Source organism: Serinus canaria, chromosome 3 (assembly GCF_022539315.1).
Source record: "Serinus canaria isolate serCan28SL12 chromosome 3, serCan2020, whole genome shotgun sequence".
NCBI classification, from domain to species: Eukaryota; Metazoa; Chordata; class Aves; order Passeriformes; family Fringillidae; genus Serinus; species Serinus canaria.
Genome location: NC_066316.1, coordinates 84575807 through 84600255, shown reverse-complemented (window position 1 = coordinate 84600255; position 24449 = coordinate 84575807). Strand labels below are relative to the sequence as shown.

The following is a 24449-nucleotide window of genomic DNA, read 5'->3' as shown; positions in this document are numbered from 1 at the left end:
GTGCATGCAGGGCAGTGGGCTGAAAATGCAGCAAGGAAGATGCTGTGCAGCCATTAGGAAAGGGTTTTTAATTTTAACACTGTTTCTTATGAAAGTAATTTCCTCTTCCAGTGGTATGCAGTTTTTATCCTGGTAACACAAAAGGGAATAAACTAAAGACTTGCTTCAGAAAAGCACACGAGATGAGATTATCTTAAATGACATTGTCATTTTCTGTTAATAGCATCAAAATTATGCAAGGTATCCCTTACCTTTATTTCTAATTTGATAAGCACAGAGACCATTTTTTTTTGAACATACATACTTGCTTGTTTTTAATGTCCAGTTAATAGTTTTCTGTGATAGGACTGTAAAGCTCTGGAACGAGTTGCCCAAAGTGGTTTTCCAGAAGCAACTTTTCCTTGAGGTTTTTAAGGAAAGCCCTGAGCAATCTGGCCTGATTAACAGGTTTGGATCAGGATTTCACTCTCTGCAGGTATCAAGATTTCAGACCTTTCTTGAAACTTGTAGAGGTTGAAATCTTATTTACTATTACTTATTTTGGCACTATAAGTATGTGCATCACTTGGGGGTTGGAACAGGCCCAGTGCCTGTTAGCTAGGTGGGAAAAGGCCTTTGAAACCATCGAGTCCAACCTATGACCTAACACTGCCTTATTAACTGGAACATGGCACTAAGTACCACATCCAGTCTTTTTTTTAAACACTTTCAGGGACAGTGACTCCACCACCTCTCTAGACAGCCTATTCCAAAGCCCAGTCACTCCTTCTGTGAAGAACTTGTCTAATATCCACCCTAAATACCCAAATTAGAAAAATAACGTCTAAGATACCTTTTTGCTTTTTAAAATCTGTCATTAATTCTCTTTGCTCCTCGTTACTGCTTCCTTTTGTCACTCCAGCTAGTACTCTTTAGCCAGATCCCCTACTTTTTCTGTCGTCTTGTCTACATTTTTGGTTAGAATGTGTACTTTCATTGGTACACTTCAGATATATGATTCTTTGTGTAAATGAGCTAGAACACTGAGAAATCAATTTTCTGGGACACATGAAACATGAACTCCATATAGATTTCAATAGCATTTAACATTCAGTATATGTGGAACAAATCCAAATTTTATTTGAAATAGTGGTGGTAGAAAAGCCAACACATTTACATGTTGATTATAGCTGAGCAAACATGACTTATTTGTCACTAATAGATACTGGTCATTTCACAGAGCTGGGAATCCTAAATTCTTTGCCTTGCTTAGCTATTTCAAAATACTAGTAAAAAATCCCTCTGTGTTTTAAGTCAGATACTCGCTGGTATCTCAGAAGACTTTTTCCTTCATAAAGCATATTCCCTTTCTTCTCAGACTTGAAGCAGAGGATTTTAAAACTGGATGTCATTGGATCTGAGCTATGTTGCAGTTTCTGTGCTGTGATATGCACTTGTAAGCACTTGCTCTCTGGTAACCAAAGTTATTATTTTACTATAGTTCTGTGATTAATATTTCTCAGTAAAATGATATTAATAAAAAGTTACATGTATTTGAATAAGGGAAACTTTGAGATAAAACTATATTGATAGTTATTTATTATTTCCAGAGTCTCATCCTTTTAACATTACATATTGCATGTCTTAATTGTGCTTTAGCCTGTGTATACTTTAATGTTTTAGCCTGTGAAGAAGAGAAGAGAGGAGGAGTCTGGGGCTTGTCCAGCCTAAATGTAGAAAAAAATTTCATCTGCCCAATTTTCTTCTAAACGCAGGATGTTCTTTGTATATATTTACTATTTTCTGAAGTACAATTTGAATTATCCCAGGAAATAGGGCTTCATCTATTTCCTTTAGAAGACAATTCCTAATAGATCTTAGTGTCAAGAAGATTTCCTGGAGGTTCAACATTTTCTATTTCATCCTATCACACCTAATAAAATACTCCTCTGTCTACCTTCTATCCATCCACAGTACACAAGGCTATAAACTTCCAGGGTGTCCCCAGGTGTAGTCTTTTGTTTCAGTCTATAGAAGACTTTTTTAAAATAAGCATAAGGAAATGAAGAAAGAATTATCTTTCCTAGGTCTAACATGTTGGTTTGAAGCTAGTAATTATTTTTCTAGTATTTTAATGTCTGTAACAGAAATTTCAGTGGTAAAACCAGATGGCTCAAGTGCTGGGGAAGCTTCCAATTTACTTGAAAAATAGAGGCTATTTTGCATAGATGGAAGACAAAGGTCTATAATTAAAAATACTAAAAACTACAATTAAGGTAAGCAGATAGTAACACTGTGTATTAGTAGAGTGCTTCTATTGATGAGCTGTAGATTCTGCTAGAAATTATTCAGTCTGAGCAAAAGGTTAGAAGAATAAATTCCACAAACTGCATATCTTGGGGTAACCCTGGACACTCCCCGGTCTTAATGTTCTTGGAGAATGGAAGAATGTGCAATTTGCATTATAGACTTAGGGTCCTGTTCCCTAATTTGTTTGGATGTGAGTGGAGTTTGTGCCACTGTGCTTAAAATTTGTCTCTTACCTGTGCTAACCATCAGTGTAGAAGCTTTATTGGGGGAGGAAGAAAAATATTTGAAATCCTTGAAATCCTGTTTCATGCAGGTAAGACTGAGTGCTTTACCAGCTGAATATAAATGTGAACAAAGATTTTTCATATTTGTCTCCTAATGCTATACAGAGAAGTATACAAGTTTCTTTTTCTCATCTTGTAAAAATTTCATCCCTTTTTGCACTTTCTTTTATTTCTTTCCCTGAAATAAATGCAAGCTCGTTGGCATCCTAGTAAGCTCAACATTACCAGGGCTTATCAGGTAGTTCTGTGGTATTTGGCATGACCTGGCCATCTTCCTGTTGTTTAATGCTCTTGCCCTTTGAAACAGGCTTAATCAGAAGTGTCTGTTGGAAGTAGTCCCTAGCTTTTGAACTGTGCCTGGGAATTATATGAGGCAATGCTAATTGGACTCATTGAAATGTCTGCAAAAAACTTCACAGCTGGGGTGTATCAATTGAATGATATAGATGACCAAGTTCCAGGTCCCAAGATCTATCACTGTTTAATTTGCTTACACATGCCCATTTGGTCAGATTAAAGGTTCATCAGGCTTAGCATCCTGTTCTAATGATAACCTGAAGTGGTGCCCTGGGGACAAGTGTAAGGACAAAGTAAGCAAGTATAGTACTTTGCCAGCCTTCAGTTATTTGAGACTGTATCTCAGCAGATGTATTTTCAGGGAATTTAGTAGTTTTCAATGGACTTTTCTCCCACTAGCAAGTACAGTTTTCTCCTGCATTCATGTAAACTTTGAGCATCTGCAATATCCTGTGGTGAGGAATTACACTGTTTATCTTTGTGTTTGAAGAAACACTTCCTTTTGTTTATTTGAAACCTGCTTCCTCTTAATTTGATTTGGTGTCCCCTACTTCTTTCAGAAGGTTCCTGTTCTCCTTTTCAGTATCAAATGAGAATCAATAAGCTTCTATTACACATTCCTGAGCTGGCTCTTTCAAATTGAAGAATATTAATTAGTGTCTCCCGCTATGAAATATGTTCTGTATTGGATCATCCTTTCTAGTAGGATATTACTGAGTTCTGTTCTAGTGTTTAAAGGTGGAAAAGACAAGAACTTCAGTCTATGTAATATCGCAGTGAAATTCTTTGGTTTATCCTCTATGCCTTCTTGTCTCTCCACAGGGACTTTTCTACCCTCTCTCTAGCTTTGAGTGTGGTCTCAAGATCTCATTCTTGATCCTTTTGAACTGGTCATTAACAGTCACTCCATTTAGGAAGTTGTGTTTATATTCACAGGCATTATGGCTACGTAGGGGATAAAAGGATTTTACAATCTTCATCATTTGATGTATATCTACACTGAACCTAATTTGTCCTTTTGCCATGTCATTTCAACTTATAGTGACTATTGAGTTTGTCATAGTTCATCCACATCTGTTTTATCCTTTATAATTTGGCATTTTAACTAGATTATTGTGTACTTCAAAACAGTTTTCTTTGCGTGTAAACACTCCAAGTTTTGCTGAGACCAAGATTCGCAGAAAATTGATTTTTGTAATACATAAATGCTGGTGTGGACTCTCACCCTCTTTCTGCCTTGGACTAGAAATGAAATATTTGACAGGTGTGGAGGGCTTTTGTCATTAGGAAGGTATCTCTATCTTAAGCTCTGAAAATGGCCGTTTGTACATATTGAGTGCAATTGTTCAAAAGCAACTTGAACGTGACAGAGTTCAGAACTCTGATGATCCCTGTGGGTCCTTTCCCACTCAGAAAATTCTGTGATTCTGTAATTTACTTTGGTCCACAAAGCTCTCCAAATTCCAATTTCAACCGCAATGTAAGAATCTTCTTGCGTGGTAGGCCCAGATGTGGGTCTCTGGGCAAGAAATCTCACGAGGTGCTCTGCAAAAGCAGCCATGCCTGAGCTGTCTGGAGTATCAGAAGCATTGCAACTTCCTTAGGGGGCATTCTGTTGAGATATGTGGTTTAACAGTGTGAGCAGAGTGCTGAGCCCTTTGGATGTGCTGCTTCCAGTAACGGTGCCTTCTGTGCCACTTTTGGAGATTTCTGTGAAGACATATCCAGAGATGGATGGCTGGATCTTATTACAGCTGTAATGCCTAGAGAAAGCACTTGCTAGTTTGGAAACAAGACTGTAAGTTTTTTGACTGGTAGCTAATCAATGGTAATTAATTTTAAATTAATGTAAAAAATTTTACCTGTAACACATGGCACATGTTTAGCCACTGAGAACTGTTTCAGAGGATTATTCTTTACGAAAATTACTGTATTGACAGGTACCTAATGAGAAGAAGAAAAAAAAAGATAATCTAATAAACAGTTTAAATGTTGACAAGAAAGCAATATTTGAAAATAACATTTAACATCAATTGCATACATGCTTATGGAGCCTTGTGGTTCCTATAGTTTAGCCTCATACTTTGAGATCGTTTTAAAAATTATTTTGTTTAATATTTATAGGCATGAATGCAAGGACGTCAATTTGTAGATGAAATCACAGACTCTTGCAATGGTTTGATTTGGAAGGGACCTTAAAGCTCATTTAGTTCCAGTCTTCCTGCCATGGGCAGGGACATCTCCTGCTATAGATTGTAGGTTGCTCAAAGCCCCATTCAAACTGGTCTTGGACACTTGCAGGAACTGGGAAACTTCTCTGGGCAGCCTGTTCCAGTCCCTCACTACCCTGACAGCAAACAATTTCTTTCTTTTTTGTCATTTTAATCTGTCCTCTTTTTCTTAAGCAAGTTTAAGTCAAGGGGCTCTGTATGTGAGTTTTGCAACTTTGAGTGAGAGTTGTTTTCAGTGATGAAAAGGATTAGAACTCATGAACAATTTGATGAAAGAAGAAACAACAAAATGGTTACAGGCATTGGTCACTGTAGAAGAGGAGATAACAGAACTGTTTTCATTAATATACTAAAAATAGAACTCAGTGTGTGCATATGAGCAGGGGAATCTTTCTACAACCCAAAGACAGATGTGGATGTTACTACTGAAAAGTCAGCAATATACATCATAAAGTATAGTTAAGTTCCAAAGCTCTTTTTTCCCCTCCACTTAGCAGTAGTTGATTTTTATTAACGTAATACTGTCAGTGATAAAAATGGTCTTCCTCCCAATCTCCTCCTTTCCAGTTGCTTCTTCCTATTCCCAGTGTCCCTGGGCACTGCTATTGCAACTGTTTGTGTGATTCCTAGTAAAATAAACAAGTCAGGGAACTGTTTAGACCAAAAAAGTGCCTCTGTTTACTGGGTTTATATCCCAGCACATTCTGTTTCTCCAGACTGGTATGTGGCGATTCTTCAGCAACCAAGGTAATTCAGAAGAATAGGCATATTTAAATGACTGAAAGGTGCTGCAGACCTATATGGATGATTTTTTGTGTTGGAGAACAACAGTATGATTCTTTTTGGATGAAACTACATTGAAAGATGTACTTTGGGAACAGGTCTAAGGTGCTTAAATTTCTAATGGCTCTTTAATTCATGAAGCCAGACTAGAGCTACTTCAGTGTAGGTTTGGAATGACTCCAACAAAACACAGTGTTAACATCTAGTACTCTGTGCCATTTTCTCCATAAATCATGTCTTTTGTGCCACACTCTATGCTTATCTGGACATAAATAAAAAATATTTTGAAGAAGACCTGACATAACACAGCATGGAAGTCAAGGGTATAAAGGCTGTTATGAAGGATCTGCACAAAAGTTCAAGAATGATAAATTGTACTGAAGGATGTGCTAATGTACCTAACCCAGTCAGCAGCTTTATGATGCTACTTTTTACAGTATGCACATTTGTCATCTTTGTGTGTTGTTAAATTTTAGTTTGAGAAGCCAAAGGAGCTGGATTAGAAGAGCAGCTAATTTGCAACACTTGCTGAGAGTTTCTGTGACAGTAGGCAAAAAGCAGGTGAAGACTGAGTTATCTTAGAAGTGTACAGGGAACATATCTGTGATCTTCCTGGTATGCCAAGGCCATATGTTGTGCACAGACAAAGGAAAAGGCTTTATCCTGGTAGCCTTTTAAGTTTTACGTGCCTGTTTCAGGCTAGCAGTAAATTAAACTCCTGTAGTTGGTAGCTGGCCAGTAGATACAGTTCGGATTTCCCAGGATGACCTTTCTAAAGATAATTTCTCCCATTCTATAGCAGAATATTGTCCCACCTATTTATTCTAGACCTACTGGTTTTCCACACTTCAGGTGGCAGTGGTTCAACTAGAAGAGAAATGTCGTTGTTTCTATGGATGGTACCCATAGAACCTATATGGGCTGATTGTATGGGCAGTTGCCAGGAAGGTGGGAGCTGTTTATTTTGATCCTCTAAAAAGGGGAAAAAAATTCCAGTATTAAATCTATTTACTAGTTTTGTGCAAAAGGCAGAAATTTCCTACTTTTCTAATTACATTTTGAACTGAACTTAGTGAAGTCTGACTGAGCAAGGTGGGTGTATTTTGAACAGATCAAGATAAATACCCATTAGGAGTCTGAACATACCACATCTTTAAACTGTACCAGGGTTTGTGAGAGCTTTATTGAAACACCAGTTTCCTGGATACAAATATGGATTTCTATGACCTTAATAAACTACTTATTGTAGTCTAAGAAAATAGAGAAAACTGGTACTGCTGTCTGTGTAGGACTGATGAACATGGTTAATAGTCACAGCTACAGAAAAGGCTATTATTCTGGTTGTCATGTGACAGAAATAAAGCTAGAGGTGCAGCCTGTGGCAGAAAAATTGTAGCGGTCCATCAGCTTGTGCAAACACTTGATGTGGCTTTAACCATCTGCAGAACATCTTTTAGAGTATAAATAACAATAGCAATACCCTGCCAAAACCATGAAAGCATGTGTGTCTAAAAAATACTACGTTCTGTGGAAGCAATACTATTTGTCAACTGATGTCAAGAACAGATTGGCTTTCGGTTGCCTTAGGAGACAAGGGCTGAAAAGAAACCAGTTTATTCCTCCTACGGAAAAATTTTCATTCAACACTAACACCAACCTACTATAAACAGAAACCTCCCCCCTAAAAGGCAGATAGAATTTTAAACAATTGTAGCTGCAAGTCAAATCCATTTCTAGTATTTACTTAAGAAATGGAAAAATAATCTGCTCGTTATTGAGACAGTTTTTTTTCCTTTGAGGTTTTAATCTATTGATAGATACACAAGATACTTGAGGTTGAAATTACTTAGAAGATCAGTGAGGGGAAACAGAGCCAAATTCAGCTGTTAGTTTTGTTCTTGAGTGATGTGAGAACAAAACTCTGTAATAACCCAGGGATTTGTGCAAGCTGAGACATGTATGACGATTCCCTTGTGTTATGCAGTGTACAAAGACAGAGTGGACCATTTATTTGATCCAAGGGTTATTATAATTAAAACGTAAGAATTAAGACAGAGATGAATACCTGCAGAACAACCAGATCTGACTGGCTAATTAAAAAATTGATAATACAAAAAATTATGCTACAATTATTGTGCAGATATTGTGTTCATAACACTAGAGGAAAATTGAGTTGAAGGTTGTGGTTACTGTATGAAAATAAATGGTATGACCTTGTGTAAGCCCTGCAATGCCAAACTGTGCACTGAGTTTTACACTTAGATGTCCTGGTATTTAAGTGTGTGTGCCTGAGAACCATCAAAGGAGAAGATAAATGATGACTGGAGTTTTAACTCTGACAATCCTAATGGGTAGTTTAGAGCAGGATGAGGGAGCATTTGTGAAAATAGCCTGGATCAAAGTGGAAGCTGTGCAGAGGGATGAAAAACATTTTCTCTGTGGTCTGGATGTGGATTGTATCTTATTGTGAATTATCTTGAAGTGAGAGACACACACTTCAAGATAATTCCAGTTCTTGCTGACCAACAGAATTAGTGTTTTTTACAGTGGCAAAAAGAGGAAGCTTCCTCAAGTAAAAAATGTTGAAAGAAGTATTTAAAACAACTCAAACATAGATTAGATATGAGGTACTGGAAAATTAAGACGTGCTCTTGGCAAGTAGTCAAGTCTGGATGTAACTGATGACTCACAGAAATGATTGTTGATTTTATATTTGCAGATGAGATTAGCCAGAGACACTGTAGAAGGAGAGGAAGACTGGACCATGAGTGTTCCCTTTATGGCCTCTGCATGGAAAGATGCATGTATGAGTTGTCTGACTGAATTTAGGGGTCTTTATAGTTTGGAAAGGCTTTTGCTTTTGGTTTATAAGGAAAGGTATAGCACAATAATATGCAGTACACCAATTTTTAAACTGGAATGGTATCTAGTGTGTAGAATTTATTGCAGAACTCAGCCAGACAGAGGGAGTAAACAATAGGATGTCCCTTAATATTCAGAATTTTTTTTTTGAGTTTTTAAAATATATTCTTAGTTTTTCTGGGGAGTTGGACTATTGTTTGACCCCACTAAAATTTTTGCACAGAAATACAAAGTAGGATTTGAAAATGAAGATCACCATGAAAAAGCTTTGTGACTCTTGCTTATAAACACATTTTACTTGACTGATGATACTTTGTGAAGAGAGTATTAATATATTCAGGTGAATGTTAAGAATACATATTATCTAGGAGATTGAAATTCTGCTTTCAGATAGCTCATGCTTTAGGTTGTTTTATTTTTCTTATTTCTATGAATAAAGCTTTAATATTGGGTTAAGAATTTTTCTATCAAGTTAGGCCTGGGAAAAGATGATCAGATTATTACCATAAAGACTGGATTTTTGATTGTTGATTTTGTTAGTATTTTTCTCCTTGACATTGAAAGGATTAAAGGAAAACAAAAAAAGAAATTGAAATAGTCATGACAGCCTGAGCCATGGCAGGATAGCATACAAAGCAAAGTTTGCAAAATACAAAATCTAAATTTCATGTGGCAGAAAGAAAAGCCAGTGTGAGTGTCTTAAACATGATTTGGTCATTAATTATTTATGTTGGGATGTTTATTATTGAAAAACAAACTAAATGTGAGATTGTGATTAGATTTGCATACATTGTAGCAAGCAAGAGTTAGCCAGAATCTCAGTATTTTTTCTTCTTATGCTGGCTAATATCTATTACCCAGAAGGATGAAGTTGTGTCTTTATGTTTCTTTTACCTTAACAAATCTCTTAGGTGAAAAAGTGTTCTGTGTATCTTATCTTTCCCACTTACCACAGTACATCTGAATCCCTTTTAGTATTCATTCCATTAAAGATCTTTAATGGCTCTGGTCAGCACTAGGGAATGTTAGGCAATCTCTTAGATTTCCCCAGTATAGGGTTACACTGGAAATGATAACCAAGATGAGATTTAGTAAGGAACACATTAAGAGATCATAGAAATCTTCATTTGTGTTTTCAGAAAGGCATTGCTGTTAGACTTGCTGTGACATTTTCTAGATGTTAAATAAAAGAATTGCACATTATTTAAGGCTTGGTTCTCAATCATAGTTCTCTAGCCTATATTATAAGAGTTTTCAATAAGAATGTGACTGAGGACACTTTATTGCCTGTCAGGGTGCCATGGAATTAATAGACTGTTTTAGAAATCAGTGTTTGTGGATGCTGCCATGGGAGATCTGAACTTTCATAAGGAATGTATGAGAAAGGCATGTATGCCTAAGCTACTTGAATGAATGTGCATACAGTTCTTCAATCCAAAGAGGTTTCTAGCTCTTCAGAGTGTTTTCAGTGTACTCCTGTTTTGCCTGTGTTAATTAGTTTAATTTTTATTTGGTTGTTCTGTGTCTCTGAGCTCATTCAATCATTGTGTTTGACAGTAATGGCACATGGACAGAGCAAACATCTCAATCATATTGTTATTCTGTATATTGCTGGCATTTGTATTAATGCTTGTCTATCTTTCAACACCTTCATGATAAAAGGAGACATTGTTAAAAGAGAGGGCTTTGACTCCTTAAGACAGGTACCTGCAAACACTGTAACTTTACTCAGCAAGGACATCATCCTAAGAAAAGCTAAAACTCTTTTGACTTGTGACTTTCTCACATTTTTTAAGCGAGTGATCATAGCAGAACCCTGGAGCAGTGGGGAGGAAATGTTCTCCTGAAATAGTGTTCAGGGCTGTATCTGCCTCACCCACAGGAAGACACACATACAATGGAGAATCGTCAAGCCTGCTTAGAGCATTCTCAAGCAAAATCTACAGTTAAGGCAAATTCATTCTAATCTTAGATCATTACAGTACTTCTCTGCCTTTTTAACACAAATTCCACCCCTCCACACCCTATCTGGCTACAAATGAAATCTATTATTTGTATTATCAGTATGGAAACCATGATGTCCCACTTACAGCATTTTTCCCGTGTTTGAGATCCATCAGCATGTCCTATGTTCATTCTTACCTCCTAACCATTTTTCATACTTTCTGTCATTCTAACTTGGAGAGGAGAAGAAAAACATGATGCCCTGAACTTGGTGGTATTTTTCAGTTTTCTCATCAGTGGCAAGTGAGCAGAATAGCTGGGGTTTTTTCACCATGCATTTGACAAATGGAGAATGGAATTTAGCCTTTTAGAAATGTCTTTGTGTTACAGATTTCCGTGTGCTATGTGATCCACGACAATATCCAGATACTTTTCTTCAGTAGTGCTCCAGGGGTTATTCTTGTTCTCTGTGCATTGGATATCTCCATTGGAGAGCACTACACTGAAATTTCTACTGGACTTGGGGTTTGAGTTGGGGTTTTTTGGGTTGATTGGTTTTTCGGTTGCTTTTCTAATTGAGCCAAATAATTTTGCATTTTAACATTTTTCTACAAAGAATATAAATGGATGGCTGCCTTATTCCTGCTGACAGAATGAGGCAGTTCATTGGTGCAGCTTTGGAGCCTTGGGCCGGCCTAGATTGAGATTGTTTTGTCCCTAAGGTTTTGCCTTTAGTTGAGGTGGTAATTTGCCTTTATATAGCCTCTCTGGTTAGAAATGCTTAGAGCTTTCTTAGGAATGTGATGTGTGACACCAAGCAGCAATTAGCCATTGTGAATATTTGCAGTATTGCTCAGTCTGTGTAAAAAAGCAGGATGGAAAGATCTTTCTCCTGACATGGTGTCCAGTATGTTCAGGCACAACACTTTTTTAGGACACTTTCACAAGACAACAAAGGCACAGTTTGGAATCAGCAGATATTTGGTCTGTTTCTTGATAAGTGTGTCTACTGAGCTGTCTGATCTCTATAAAGCTTTGGAATCACCAGATTTATTGCTTTGTCTGAGTATCCTAAATATATATGGGCTTGGGAAGACACAGCCTTCAAGGTGACATCCTTCCTGATCATCTCTGTTGATTTTTATTTTCTATAATAGAAGGGAATTTCTGCAATGCATTATGCTGTCCCCTTCTGATCCTGCTTAGGAAATACTCCTATGAGCTACAGGGCTACAGTCTGTTTGGAAATAAGCTTCATGTGTCACTCTTATGTTTCCTTGCATAGTTCCTCCCAGTCTGAACTGAGTCAAAATCATTAGTTTGCCTTGCTTTCCACTCCTTTTAAATGGTACAGTCTCCCAGTGCTCCTGAGGTGCTTCACCCTGTGTATTGCCACTTTCCTAAAGTGGAAGATTTACAGGTCAGTCAGTAAGAATATTATTGGGGTGGAGCTCTTCATAACCTCCGTTCTTCAGACATCTATCAGAAAGAAACAAAGGTTGGGTTTTTATAGCTGGAGATGTAGATTTTTTTTTTGTTCATAACTTACTCAAGAAAAATCAACAAGCATTATTATGAGCTGAGATCAGTTTAAAAAGAGCTATGGAGAAGTGGTCACAAGAAAATAAAATTCATGTAGAACATTTTACTGAGACAGAACTGTAACATTGCAGGGAAAAAAGTATTAAAAAATGACAAGTCATAACCGTCTTAAAGATATGTAGGTAAAATCATGGTGTTCCAGAGGCTAAAAATTAGTCCACACTGACTTAGTGATATTATATAGCTTGTAAACTTTGGAGAGTAATTCAGCAAGTGTTAATAAACAATGGCACTTAAAAATTCTTCCAAAAACTGATACCAGGAATTCCTTTTTTGTATTATTAACAGGGTAGTGTTGCAGAAAAATCTTTATCTTTTTAGTTAAATTTTTAGGTCTTAATGTATTTTATTTCCAAATATATTACTTTGCCATTCTAACATGGGGGAAATAGAGTGCAAGGAAAATGAGGCAATCTTAAAGTGGACAAGTGAGTTGGAGGCTGGTACTCTCATTTTGCAGAGGCTGTGGATGTACCCCTGGCCCTAATTAAAGAATGCTATCACTGAATTCAGTGCACCCACTACTACACACAGCAGACTGAATCCCTCCCAGCAGTTGTTCTGGAGCAATCCCACCAGCTTGTTCCATGGGGTAATGGAATGCAGAATTTACCCGAAGAAATACAAATAATTCAGTGTTACATCAGGTTAGTTTTAGTTAACTAATAAAAAAGGATTGATGCTTTCAGAGTTTTGTCATCCTGTTTTTGCAATAAATAGTCTTGAATTATCTCATCTGAATGCAGTATAAGCAGGCAGGAGCACTTCATATAAAGTGACATTAACACATTTTTCTCTCTTTTTGTTAATCTGTAAGGTACATTGCCACAAAGCCACAATGTTGATTATTAACAGCCTCCTCTACACAGCAGAATGGCTTCAGCAACTCTGCAAATTGGCTCGATTTGACTGTTTGGCTGTTAATTATGCAGTATAGTGCGCTTCATAAAGACAGAAATTAATATGACTTGGCTCAGATCTTGTGAGAATAAATTGTAAAAATTGGACCTCTGTTTGGTTTGCATTCTGGTTTCACAGAGAACACGGACATTCCATATGATAGGCTTGGCAAGTACAAATCATGTACTCCATTAAAAAATTGGTATGTTCATGTAAAGTTCCATGCCTGGCAGGAAGCCAGGGGCTCTGCAGAGGTCCAAGGCTCATTAACAGGGGGCACTTTTTATCATTTTGTCGCAGAAACTGAGCAACATCTTAAATCCAAATATTGTGTAAATGGTAGGGAATGGGGGTTTCTTTCTTCCCTGCACCCACCAGCCACACTTGTGTGTCTAGAGCTGCCTGGCGGCATTTTGAAGTCACCGTCTGCCTGCTGGAGAGGGAAAGGCACGTTCACCAACACATACTGCTCAGCTCACAGCCAGGCAAAAGATAACTGAGGCTGAGGGGACAGGCATCTTCTAGCTAGGCTCTCTGATTAGCTTTTTATGGCAATGTAGATGTTGCATTAAAAATTATGACAAGATACTTTCACCTTTGGTTTCCATCTATGCATCAAGGCATTTACGGGATGCTACTACTTCTGAAGCAAATCTGTACATATTTGCATCATTTTTCTTTAAGTGTGAAAGCAGATGCACAAGCCTTAGAATAAAAAAACTGCTCCATAAATTTGTAAATCATCCAGAAATATATTCAGATAAGGAGATATTATGTCAAAAATATGAGTGTACCTTTATAACTGTTGCAAGATTGCAGCAGTGTAACTGATTCTAGTTGAAATACCCTGAAAGCAGTATTAAATGTTCAGTATGTCACAGTGATGAAAAGTAAAATGTCACTTTTGCAGTTCTAAAAAGTTTAAGTGAGCTATTTAAAAAGAACAGTGCACCTGGGATTTCAACTGTGTTTTTTTTTTTAAACTGACAGTGAAAGAAAATTACTTTCTCAACCAGTGTCTTAATCCATAGAACAAAGAGGACTCTATAGTTTAAACTTACTAAAATAATAAAATTCCTATAACTGCTTGGTGTCATTTGAACTTTGCAGTAAATGCACAGATTTATCTGGTGGAGGGTTTTTTTGACCAGTAAGAAAGGAAATACTTGAGGGAAAACCTTAATTGTATGATTCAAGCTAACGTGTAGCATTAAGTTTCTTATCAACAAGATGAATTAAAATGGAAAAAAATGAACCAGCAAAGCCATCTTGGGAGTGGGATTATTAAATTCACAGTTTGCTGCTGCTAATTTGTTAGTAGGCTTCAGTTGTTCAGCAAAGCTCATACACTCATTTTGCAAAACTGATTATTAGATGAAACGCCCTCTGTCATTGCCGTGGGAGAAATAGCTCTGAATCAGGGCTGTGTCACAAATGCAGTTAGCTGAATGATCTCAGCTCAATGCCATTTACCTAACAGAATTATCAAGATGATGCTGATATAATGAATAGGTTCTGCTCAGACAAACTTAGTCCTCTGGAGATAATGGAAATTCAGTGAAGAGCTCTTTGTTTTCTTTGGTTTATGTGAAGAGCTTGGACTCTAATTAGGTCAGTCCTTGCACTTCTATCACAGTTATGTCACTTTTTTTTATTTGACAAACTTCATTTGAGGGACAGGGATTCAATTATAGAGCTCTTGAAGCTTGTTGCTTCTGGAAGGTATTTTCTCTTAAATTATGCTTTTTAGCAGGTGTATTTTATTATCTTTGATAAAATATGTTTTAACTAGAATAGCATGGTTGTTACAGTTAATATGGAACTGAATTCTTTCATGTATTCTACAAAGATTATTGTGTTTGGTAGTCAGTGTTTCATAAGCAAACTCAGGAACCAGGTATAGTCAATTCTGAAGGAACCTTCCTAATAATTTTTTTCTTTTGAATAATAATGTTGTTCACATTCATACTTGTAAGAAAATTTTCAGAACAAAAGCTTTTTCCATTTTTCAAATGCCAATAGTGAACCATGTACCAGAAAGGTCAAAGACAAATGATAATACTGAGGACTTTGTAAATAAACACTTATTTTAAGCATCTGATAACAAAACTGAATCTCAGAATGAAAAAAAAAAAAGCAATATTAAAATTATGATATTCAAAAACTAAATTGTTCCCTGGTGTAAATTTCTGTTTCACCACCATCTTCTTGAAAAACAGCAAGAAACATGAATGTTCTTCTGTGGTGAGTCTTTATGGATGTTCAATGACACTGTGAAGTACAGAGAACTGTACCTATCAGAGTGTTAGACATTGTTTCAGGGACATTTATTTGGAAAGAATTTCCATTGGAATGTATGAAATAGTTTTGCTTGTGCATCCGGAAATGTACAATGAAGAATAGACCAGAATGGTAAAATATTTTTGCTGTTAAAAGCATTGTGGGTTAGTATTTGACATGAGTATAAATAATAAAATAAATATTGGCTCTTTTAGGGTGAAAAAGGAGATAAAGGAGAACCAGGAGCAGAAGGCCTTCCTGGAACAGAGGTAAGTGGAACAATAATGAAACAGTCAAGTTACAAACTTCTGGGTAGGTGGAAGAAATGTAAGATTTTTTGTAAGTAGAGTGACGGATTTAGAAATTGGGTATTCCTGTTGATAAAGTTTGCTTTATACCCTCTCCCTGTCCTTCTCCCTCTTGACCTTGATGGGGGTTACCCTGGCTTTAGGTTTTAATACTGGATAATCTTGGCTCTCCAGGTGCAAAGCTTTGCTGTTGAAGGCAGAGACCATATCCCATATGGGGAATGACTGACATTAGGACTAGAATCCAGATACAGGACTTGGGAAAAACATTCACTAATACTTTTTTGAGCACCTTTTCCAAAGGAATAAAAGGGTCAGCATTTAACATAAAAATACTACAGCAGTCTAGCTGGGGCTACTGAAAATGCAGCAACACAGGCTACAAAATTATGACCCTTTTTATATCCCCTGGCTTTCCATGTACACTGTAACTATAAAAATATTTTTCCTGTTTTAGGTAATTATAATTTAATGCTGGGTAAATCAGGCTATTATTAAGTGGATGTCCTTCATGTGAGAGCATGTACTATGTACTAAACTGAAACTACATTTAGGTATTTGTGGGGGTATTCTCTTGTAGCCTGTCTGTCTGTAAAGGTGAACTGTATGCTTCTCTCATACATGCATATATGCTGACAGCATAGAAAAAACACATCTGTGTTTCTTTCCATGCCTCTGGTGACATTTCTGTGTTGGTCTTACATGATCTTCTTTACTACATGAGATCTTGTTCCATCAGCCTTTTAGGAACAGTAAGCTGTACCAAGTATCTGATTTACTCTAGGGCATATTTAACATAGTGGCACTATAAAAGTGAAAAATACTCAACATTTATATTTCTTTCTGTTTACTGAACTGTTGCAGTGTGTCAGTAAATGGTAGATTATCATAATGGGAACTGTCATTAAAACATTAAAACTGAAGTAAAACTGCATATGGCAGTATAACATTGTATTGTTTGAAACCACACATAATTCCCTTTTAGCAATGCTTACATAAGATGCTTTGAACTCAATTATCATTCTGTGTGCAGACAACAGTCCTTAAATTTACAGAACTGTGTATCATTGACTCTTTGTATCAGTGTCTCTCTAACTTGCTCTGCAAGCAGAAATGTAACATCTGATATTTCTGAAATAATCAAGTTATTCCACTTGCATTGGTGTAATCTGCAGTGCTGTATAAAAACAGCCTGAAAACACTTAAAGCTAGTGGCACTGCCTTCTGCCAGGTGTTGTCTCTGCCTGGGGGAGTGAGGGTTTCCATCCTCACAAGAACTTGGAGATGATGACTGAATATTTTTTCTTGAACAAATGGTAGAAACATATTTGAATGTATTTTAATCAAAATCAGAAAAGTTGGCGTCACAGAAAACTTTTGCTTGCTGTTGCTAACTTGTGTTTTCTTAGCTGTACAGAAAGCTTTTGCTAGAAAGAAGTAGCATGACAGAGGGGAAGCCAGACCTGGTTTGGAGACTAGGCTGTAGTGATGATATACCTAGAAAGTTTTAATTTCCTCTTTTCTCACTCATGCTAACTGGCTCAGTTAATCTCATTGAGAACCAGGTTTCGAGGCGGGAACTGTGAATGTATCTAAATGTTCTGCACATCTCCCACTTTATCTCTCCAGTAATCTGAGCCAAGTTCTACAATGCTGTGTTCCAGCCTGGGACATTATTCAAAATCCATCTGACAACGTGAATGCTTGCTATAAATACTACTACTGTGGTTGCCATTGTTTTTAGTTTCCTAAGGAGTAGTTATAAATAACTTCAAATATTACTAATATAGTCCTCCTGGAGTACATGTCCATGTCTCTAAGCAGGAATTTGCTTTTCTAGGTTGAACAGACAGTTTGATTGAACAGTATCTCTTTCATCCCTTGAGACTCTTTTTGACATTTGAGATTAAACCCAGGTGACACATTGCTGCCACTAAAATCCTGAAATTATTTAAGATGTTGTTTCCATTCACCATTCTTGTGAATATTTTGTTTTACAGTTGGGTGTGTGACCTGTCTGCTTTTGTAACTGAGAAGTTATGAGTTGTCTGGTCTAGCTGACAAGGTGGTTGTCAGTGAAAGATTGGACTTGATGATCTTGGAAGTCTTTTCCAACCTTAATGATTCTGTGATTCTGTAATAGTGCTGTCCACTGTAACAAATGAAGCTTCATAGAAACACTGTCTGAAAAAAAATTATAAAAACACTCATAGCCTCTGTGGAATAAGGACAAATTTGCAATATAAATATCCATGAAACTTTCTGTGGAATATGTTCTCTGTTATATCCATATGTCTGCCTGTTGATCTGAAGTGGAAAGAAGATCTCTATCACCGAAACTTTTAGACTCTTTTTGAGTCATGTTGTTTTCTTGATCACTGGTGCAGGTAGGAATGAATGCCATGGGATACTCCCCATTACTATTTCCTGACATAAATTAAATCCTTCAGCAAAAGTAAGTCAAACTAGCAAGTTTTATCATATCTGTCAGCATGTGTCATGCATAGCTGGTAGAGGAATTACCTTTCTTCTAAGTAGGGAAAAAAAGTTAAACAAATCTGAAATTAAAATCTTATATATATATTAAACCATTTGTGTAACTTGTTATTTTTATTTCTCTTGCTGGGGGTGGTAATACCATAAGTGGCTTTTCTAAAACTTTCCTATGTAAAATTTCTTTACATACCTGATGTCAAAGGATGAACATCTTAAGTTCAGTAAGCAATAAAAGAATCCCAGGTTTTCAATGGAAAGATGGAAAACATCTTCCAAATAATAGACTTTTTTATTTTGGTGCTTGTGGGAAAAGGTAATCAGAAGTATGATCATTTTTAAAGGGATACTGCATTTTGTTGTATTAGCAATATTTATTTACCTTCACACCCTCAGGGCCTGTCTGGCTAATCTTGAGCTCTCTTAGTATTAGTATTGCAAGGAAATACCTGAATAGGAAGAGAATAATCCTATTGTTCAAAAAATTGTAGTTGGTGATGATTTTTGTTTGTATCTAGAGTCTGAGAATTCTGTTAGAAACAAAAGTATTAGGAGATAGTAGATTTAATTTAGGGTCCAGTGAATTCTAGTAATATACCAGTTTGAAGTTTTGGAATTCCATTAATGAGAAAAGAGCAGTGTCAGTATTTTAAAGTACCTGAGACATAAATTAGAAAAAAGTGTATTGTTTGGAGCTATGAAAACACTTTGCTAAATTAGAAAAGTTATCCCAGCATATCCAGGTTGGCATTTTACAGCTGACTTTGATGCTGTTAACTTAGATTTTAAGGCTGCTCTGTGAAGGAAATGTAGGACTGCTCTTAGTGGTTAGAGTATTCCCAAGCCCTGTTCCTCAGCAGAGATAGCTGATCTGATCTGTAATAATGGATTATCTTTTTAGCTTTGAGTTGGCCTTGTATATACATATTCTAATGCTTACTTTACATTTTGGTTTCCACAGAGGAGCCATAATGTAAATTTATCATGACCTGTAAAAAGACCAAGCTGCAATCTTTTCAGAGGAGAAAATGCTTCAGCAGAAGACTGTTCATGAACTCATAAATGTATATTATTATATTGGTCCTAAAAAGCTAGAATTACACTGGGATAGAATTCAATACCCAATTAATTTGCTCTCTTTTATAAGAGTAATTTTTAATTTGTTCCTGAATTTCTGGCAAATATGGTAACAGACCCCTTAGATCAATAGAAATTTGTTTGTTTTTAAAGCTGACCTTTTTCTCCTAAAACATTGCAGAAAATGAGCTTTTCTAACTTAAGGCTTGATCTAAAATCATCCAAATTGTATCTGTTTAGATAACCACATTCATTTTACTGAAGCATCCTGTTCTGGTCTCTGACAGAGACAGGACACCCTACTGTACTCTGCTAAAAGGGGCTACAGATTTGACTTGGCACAGGAGTTCTTTCTTCTTATGGCATTTCAGAGACAGTGAGCCAGCAGCTAAACCTCTCAGCAGCTTCAAAAGGGCTCCTGTGAGGAAGAAGAGGCATGGTGCATTCCCAGATGTGTTTTTTGCAAGCATTCACTATGTCTAGAACTTCCTAAGTCTCTAATATTTTTAAATGCATATATAATGTGTAGGCAAACCAGAAATACTTCTAATGGGCCTATAACAGTGGGTCCTTTCAAATCCTCCTTCAAACACTGTAAGGTTTCCTGTAAAGCATGTACTTTCCCCTTGTCCTTTTTATTTGAGGTCGATTGTATTTATTTAAGGTCATTTCTCTGCAGTAGCTTTCAGACTGCACACCTCTCTGAGGTGCTCTTGCAGAAACACTACTAAAAGCTTTAAACACAGCAATTAGGAAAAAATAAGGTTCATAGTTTGAAAGTGCACGGCTCAGGCTCAGCATCTTTCATCTGCAGTTGCATTTTCTATTCAGTAGAGACACACAGATATATGCCACCATCTGTGAGTTGCAGATTTTTTTTAGCCCTATCTTTTATCTTCTGTAAACATACAGCCTAGGAGCTAATTCCTAAACTCATAACTATTGTTCCATGGCTGATTTGCTAGTATTGATTTTGAACCAAATCCATTCAGTTTGCATACCTGAAAAATCCCTAAAACTGCTTTAGGAATATGGATTGGTTGTGTTTTATGCATTCTTTCAGAAGGAGGTTGAAAGTAAAATGTAGCAAATGGAGACAATATTAAAGCTATGTCATAAATATGCAGATTGTAAAAAGAAAGCAATTTTTTGGCTTGGTTTTTGAATCCATCTGCCTATTACATTTTTTAAGTTCAAACAGCAAAACTACTTCTGATTTAACTATTACATATTTGGCAAGCTTAATAAAGAACAAATCAAAGCTAAATCAGGGGTATTTACAACAACCACAAATTTAATCCAAAGTGGGTACTTAAATGCTCATATAGTTCTAAATGATGTTCCTTCCAGATGGTGAATTAATGTAATTTTAGCAGGAAGTGAAGTTGCACAAATACGCAGTATTTAGAACACTCATTGATTTCATGTTTCTGTACCCACCAAGGCACAGATGTTAGTTACCATTTTCGTGCCAGTTGTCTCTATCTTCCTAATAATTGCAAACTGAGGAAGAGAGTTTGCAAGGACAAAAAGGGAGCTGGGAAGAACTTCAGTTTGTAAACCCTAATTCAGATGTAAATGAATTTTTTCTACCCTTGACCTATTTAACCTCCAGAATAATAAAGATGGTGGTCTACTTATGGAGCATCTTATTATGATTGGATCTTGTATTGCCTCCATGGTTGCCATTTCATTTTTAAGTAAAATCTTTGAACTTGTAAAGGTGTCTCTGACTTTCAATACTCACATGCCACTAAAGCAGTGGTCAGAGGGAAGGCACAAGACAAATCTCTCATCTTAAATAAAAATTAATTCCTGGTAGCTTGGTCCAGCATGATAATTAAGTTCATTTATTGCTGTAGAATGGCTTGAATTTGCTGGGCATATTTTTAAATCCCTCCCTTTTCCATTTGTTTTGCAGCAAGGAGAAGACAGCAAAGATTGTGTGCTGGGTACTAAAGATATTTTGTGGGGATTTTTGGGTGCTTCTGGTGAGAACGTCTTACTGGAAGAGTTGTATAGGAGATAATTGTAGAGGGTAGATTCATACCAGGTGTAAGTAGGAAACACTTTACAATGAAAATGGTGAACACTGGAAGAGGTTTCCCAGAGAGGCTGTAGCTGTCCCATCCCTGGAAACATTAATGAATGGGTTGAATAGGGCTCTGAGCAGCCTGATCCAGTTGGCAATGTCCCTGTTTGCTGCCGGGAAGGTTGAACCAGATGATCTTGAAAAGTCCCTTCCAACCCAAACCACTCTGATCCTGGGAGTGTGGAATGGCTGTGTATGCTAAGGGTATGGCTAGGCAGTACTAATTGCTTGTCCTGTTGAAGGCAGAACTGAAGAAGGAGGTATGAAGGAAATGGATTATTTCTCTGCTTGCCTTTGTGAACACTGGTGAACATGAGAGTGTTGGAAGTCGTGCAGCAGCTCTGAGCTGTACCTTGCTGGAGCTCATCAGTTCAGCACTACTTGAAACATAAAATCTGCACTTCTCTGCCCACCTCTGCCTCTTTCCCAATTTTAGCAGAGTTCAAGTGAATGTACTAGCACTCTCTCTGATATTCTATTTTATCTTTTTTGGCCATGCAAGACTGCAAAAGAATTTTGCATTTCTTCTCACTACTTACCATAATGGAGCACAATAAAGTAGATTGGCTGTGTATGTTTAATTATGTGTTGAAGACACATGTGGGCTCTGACAGATGTGTTTCTGTTCACAAAATAATGAAAATGAAGAATTTTGAGATAGCACTAATTACACGATAGAATTTTAAGGCCTATTTGCTTAGTGCATACTACTTCACAGTGCTACAGCACTTTGTCCCGTAGTTTTTCACAGATGACAACAAATATGCAATTCTCTTTTTTCCCAGGGACTAAAAGGTGACCCTGGTAGTCCTGGTGTGGCTGGTCCAAAAGGAGAAAAGGTACCTTTTTAAATCTGTTAAGTTGTATGTATATGTGAGTGTGCATGATATTCTCCAGTTTTGAACACGTTGCCATAATTGTGTGTGGCAAACACCCACTGCTGCCATTTGTGCAACTTAAGGGTTAAAGAATCTTTAACCCTTATGAGTACAGGCTAACTGTAAATTCAAAAAACAAGTACTCTTTATCACAGCAAATTTTAAAAGGAGTTCTGAGCAGGAGCCTAATTTTAGTGTTCTGAATTGCTCTATGGGTGCACTGATTTGCTCCCATGAACTAAACCTGAAGGTCTCAGATGTGATTTGTACCTCAGTGACCTAATTCTGTGAATATTCACACAGTCAGATTTCTTTACATATGTGAGCTGTCACCCTGGCTTCAGCAGCCACCTTGTGCATGTAAGCTGCAGCTTGTAACTTGACATATGAAAATGTGTTTGAAGGATTGCTTTTTTTAAGCTGTGATTCATTTATGCAGAGGCCTGGCACTTTTTTTTCCCTTTAACCTGTGGTGAACTGTGTATATCTCTGCTATTACTGGAGAAGAATATCACTTTACTCACATATTTTCATAATCAACATGTTTGATGATTGTACTGAAATCACTTCTGCAGTGATGTATATTCTCTAAAAGGTCTAGAGGTTAAATATGCATAACTAAAGAGATTGTTGATTTACTTCCTCTCCTGTTTCAACCAGGGAGATGCAGGACCTCCAGGACCAGCTGCCTTGAGTGTGAGTACATGTAAAGAAAAACAGCCAAAAGAAATGCTGCATGTTTTTCACTAGTTTGCAATGTGTATACTCCCACTAAGAAGTTTAAAAGTCCCTTTCTTCACAGTGCCTCTGCATTTGCTGTAGGACTTGTGCAGGGAATTCTGTAAATAGAAGAAAATGAACAGGTTTAAAGCATCTTGTTTCCTCCCAAATGCTAACAAGGATATTATCTTGTTTATTCCATGTATAAATAGTAGAGACTTGTTTCAGTTAAGGAATTCCCTTGTTTGTTAAAGGAAAAGCATTTTTCAGTAAAAGCTTGCAAAAATTATCAATGCTTTTAGAGTATTGTATTCTGGCTAGATACTGCTGTATGGATGGTAGAAAATGTTCTTAATTTCCTTGCAATCCGGACCCCAAGCATGTACAAAGCCTGAAGAAAAATGTCCCCAAAACTCTTCAGGGCATGTCTTGTTTGCTTCATAAAAGTAATAAATCCTATCTAAATTCTGTGAATTCTAGTGGTTTCACTCATGAGCTGATATGAAAAGCCCTTCCATTCTGAACAGTCTATTTGGGCAAAAACAATTCAAAATAGGGCAAAAGTGTGTGGCAAAAATGAAAAAAAGAAAAAAAAAAAAGAGAAAAGCTTCAAAATTCCCAGACTGTTGTTTCTCAACATGAATAGCTCTTCTCCCAGTCTCAGTGATATGAGCCACATCTATACTGTTCATATTACCCATGTAATCCTAAATAAACTTCAAAAGAACTGTCATTCATAATGTAGATAGTTTATACATGGTCTTTTCCCTCCCTTGATTTCCAACACTGTAGCAGCAGGATCTCCATTAGAGCTTACAAACATTGAAGGATATAACAGAGACCCATACGATAAAAATAAATTCTGCTCTTTAGGGGTCAAAGTTAAGTTGCTGTGTTTTAGACTACTTTTTTTTTTTTTTGGATTATGAATTATAATATCCTGTATCTCTATTTCTTGGGAAGAAATGAGTTTTTCCCCAAGATCAGTGACACTTTGCTGCAGTTCATATCTTACTGGAGGGAAACAGGTCCATTTATGTCCTTTAGTTCTTGAATATACAAACTGTGCTGTAAGAGTTAATATATTAATAAAATATTATTAGTAACCTGCAATTTAACTGTAGTAGATGCACTGGAGTATGTCTTGCCTTAGACAATTCTTACAGGGCTTGAAGGAATCATGGGAATAGGAATCAGATACGTCTGAAGATAGGACAAGAAGAAACCTGAGGATGTCTATTTGGTGTGTGCTCTAATACCACAGAACAGTCTTTTTGAGAATTTTTATGTCAGTGATTGAAAAATTAGTACATCTCTTCTGATAGAAGTACCTGGATATGTTAAATCTTTTTTTTTTTTTTTTTAATATGTTCATTGTCTTAAGTTGCAGTTGTGGTTACTTAGCTTTC

At 36.7% G+C, this 24449-nt stretch overlaps 1 protein-coding gene across 2 annotated transcripts in view; it reads left to right on the top strand.

Moving 5' to 3' along the window:
- The window catches only part of COL19A1 (collagen type XIX alpha 1 chain), a 174073-nt gene that overhangs the window by 66955 nt on the left and 82669 nt on the right, over window positions 1–24449 (top strand). For both annotated transcript variants that reach the window (XM_009094353.4, XM_030235572.2), the window contains exons 12-14: window positions 15688–15741; window positions 22228–22281; window positions 22981–23016. In XM_009094353.4, coding sequence (XP_009092601.3) covers window positions 15688–15741; window positions 22228–22281; window positions 22981–23016 — 144 coding nt within the window. The remainder of the gene's footprint in view (window positions 1–15687; window positions 15742–22227; window positions 22282–22980; window positions 23017–24449) is intronic.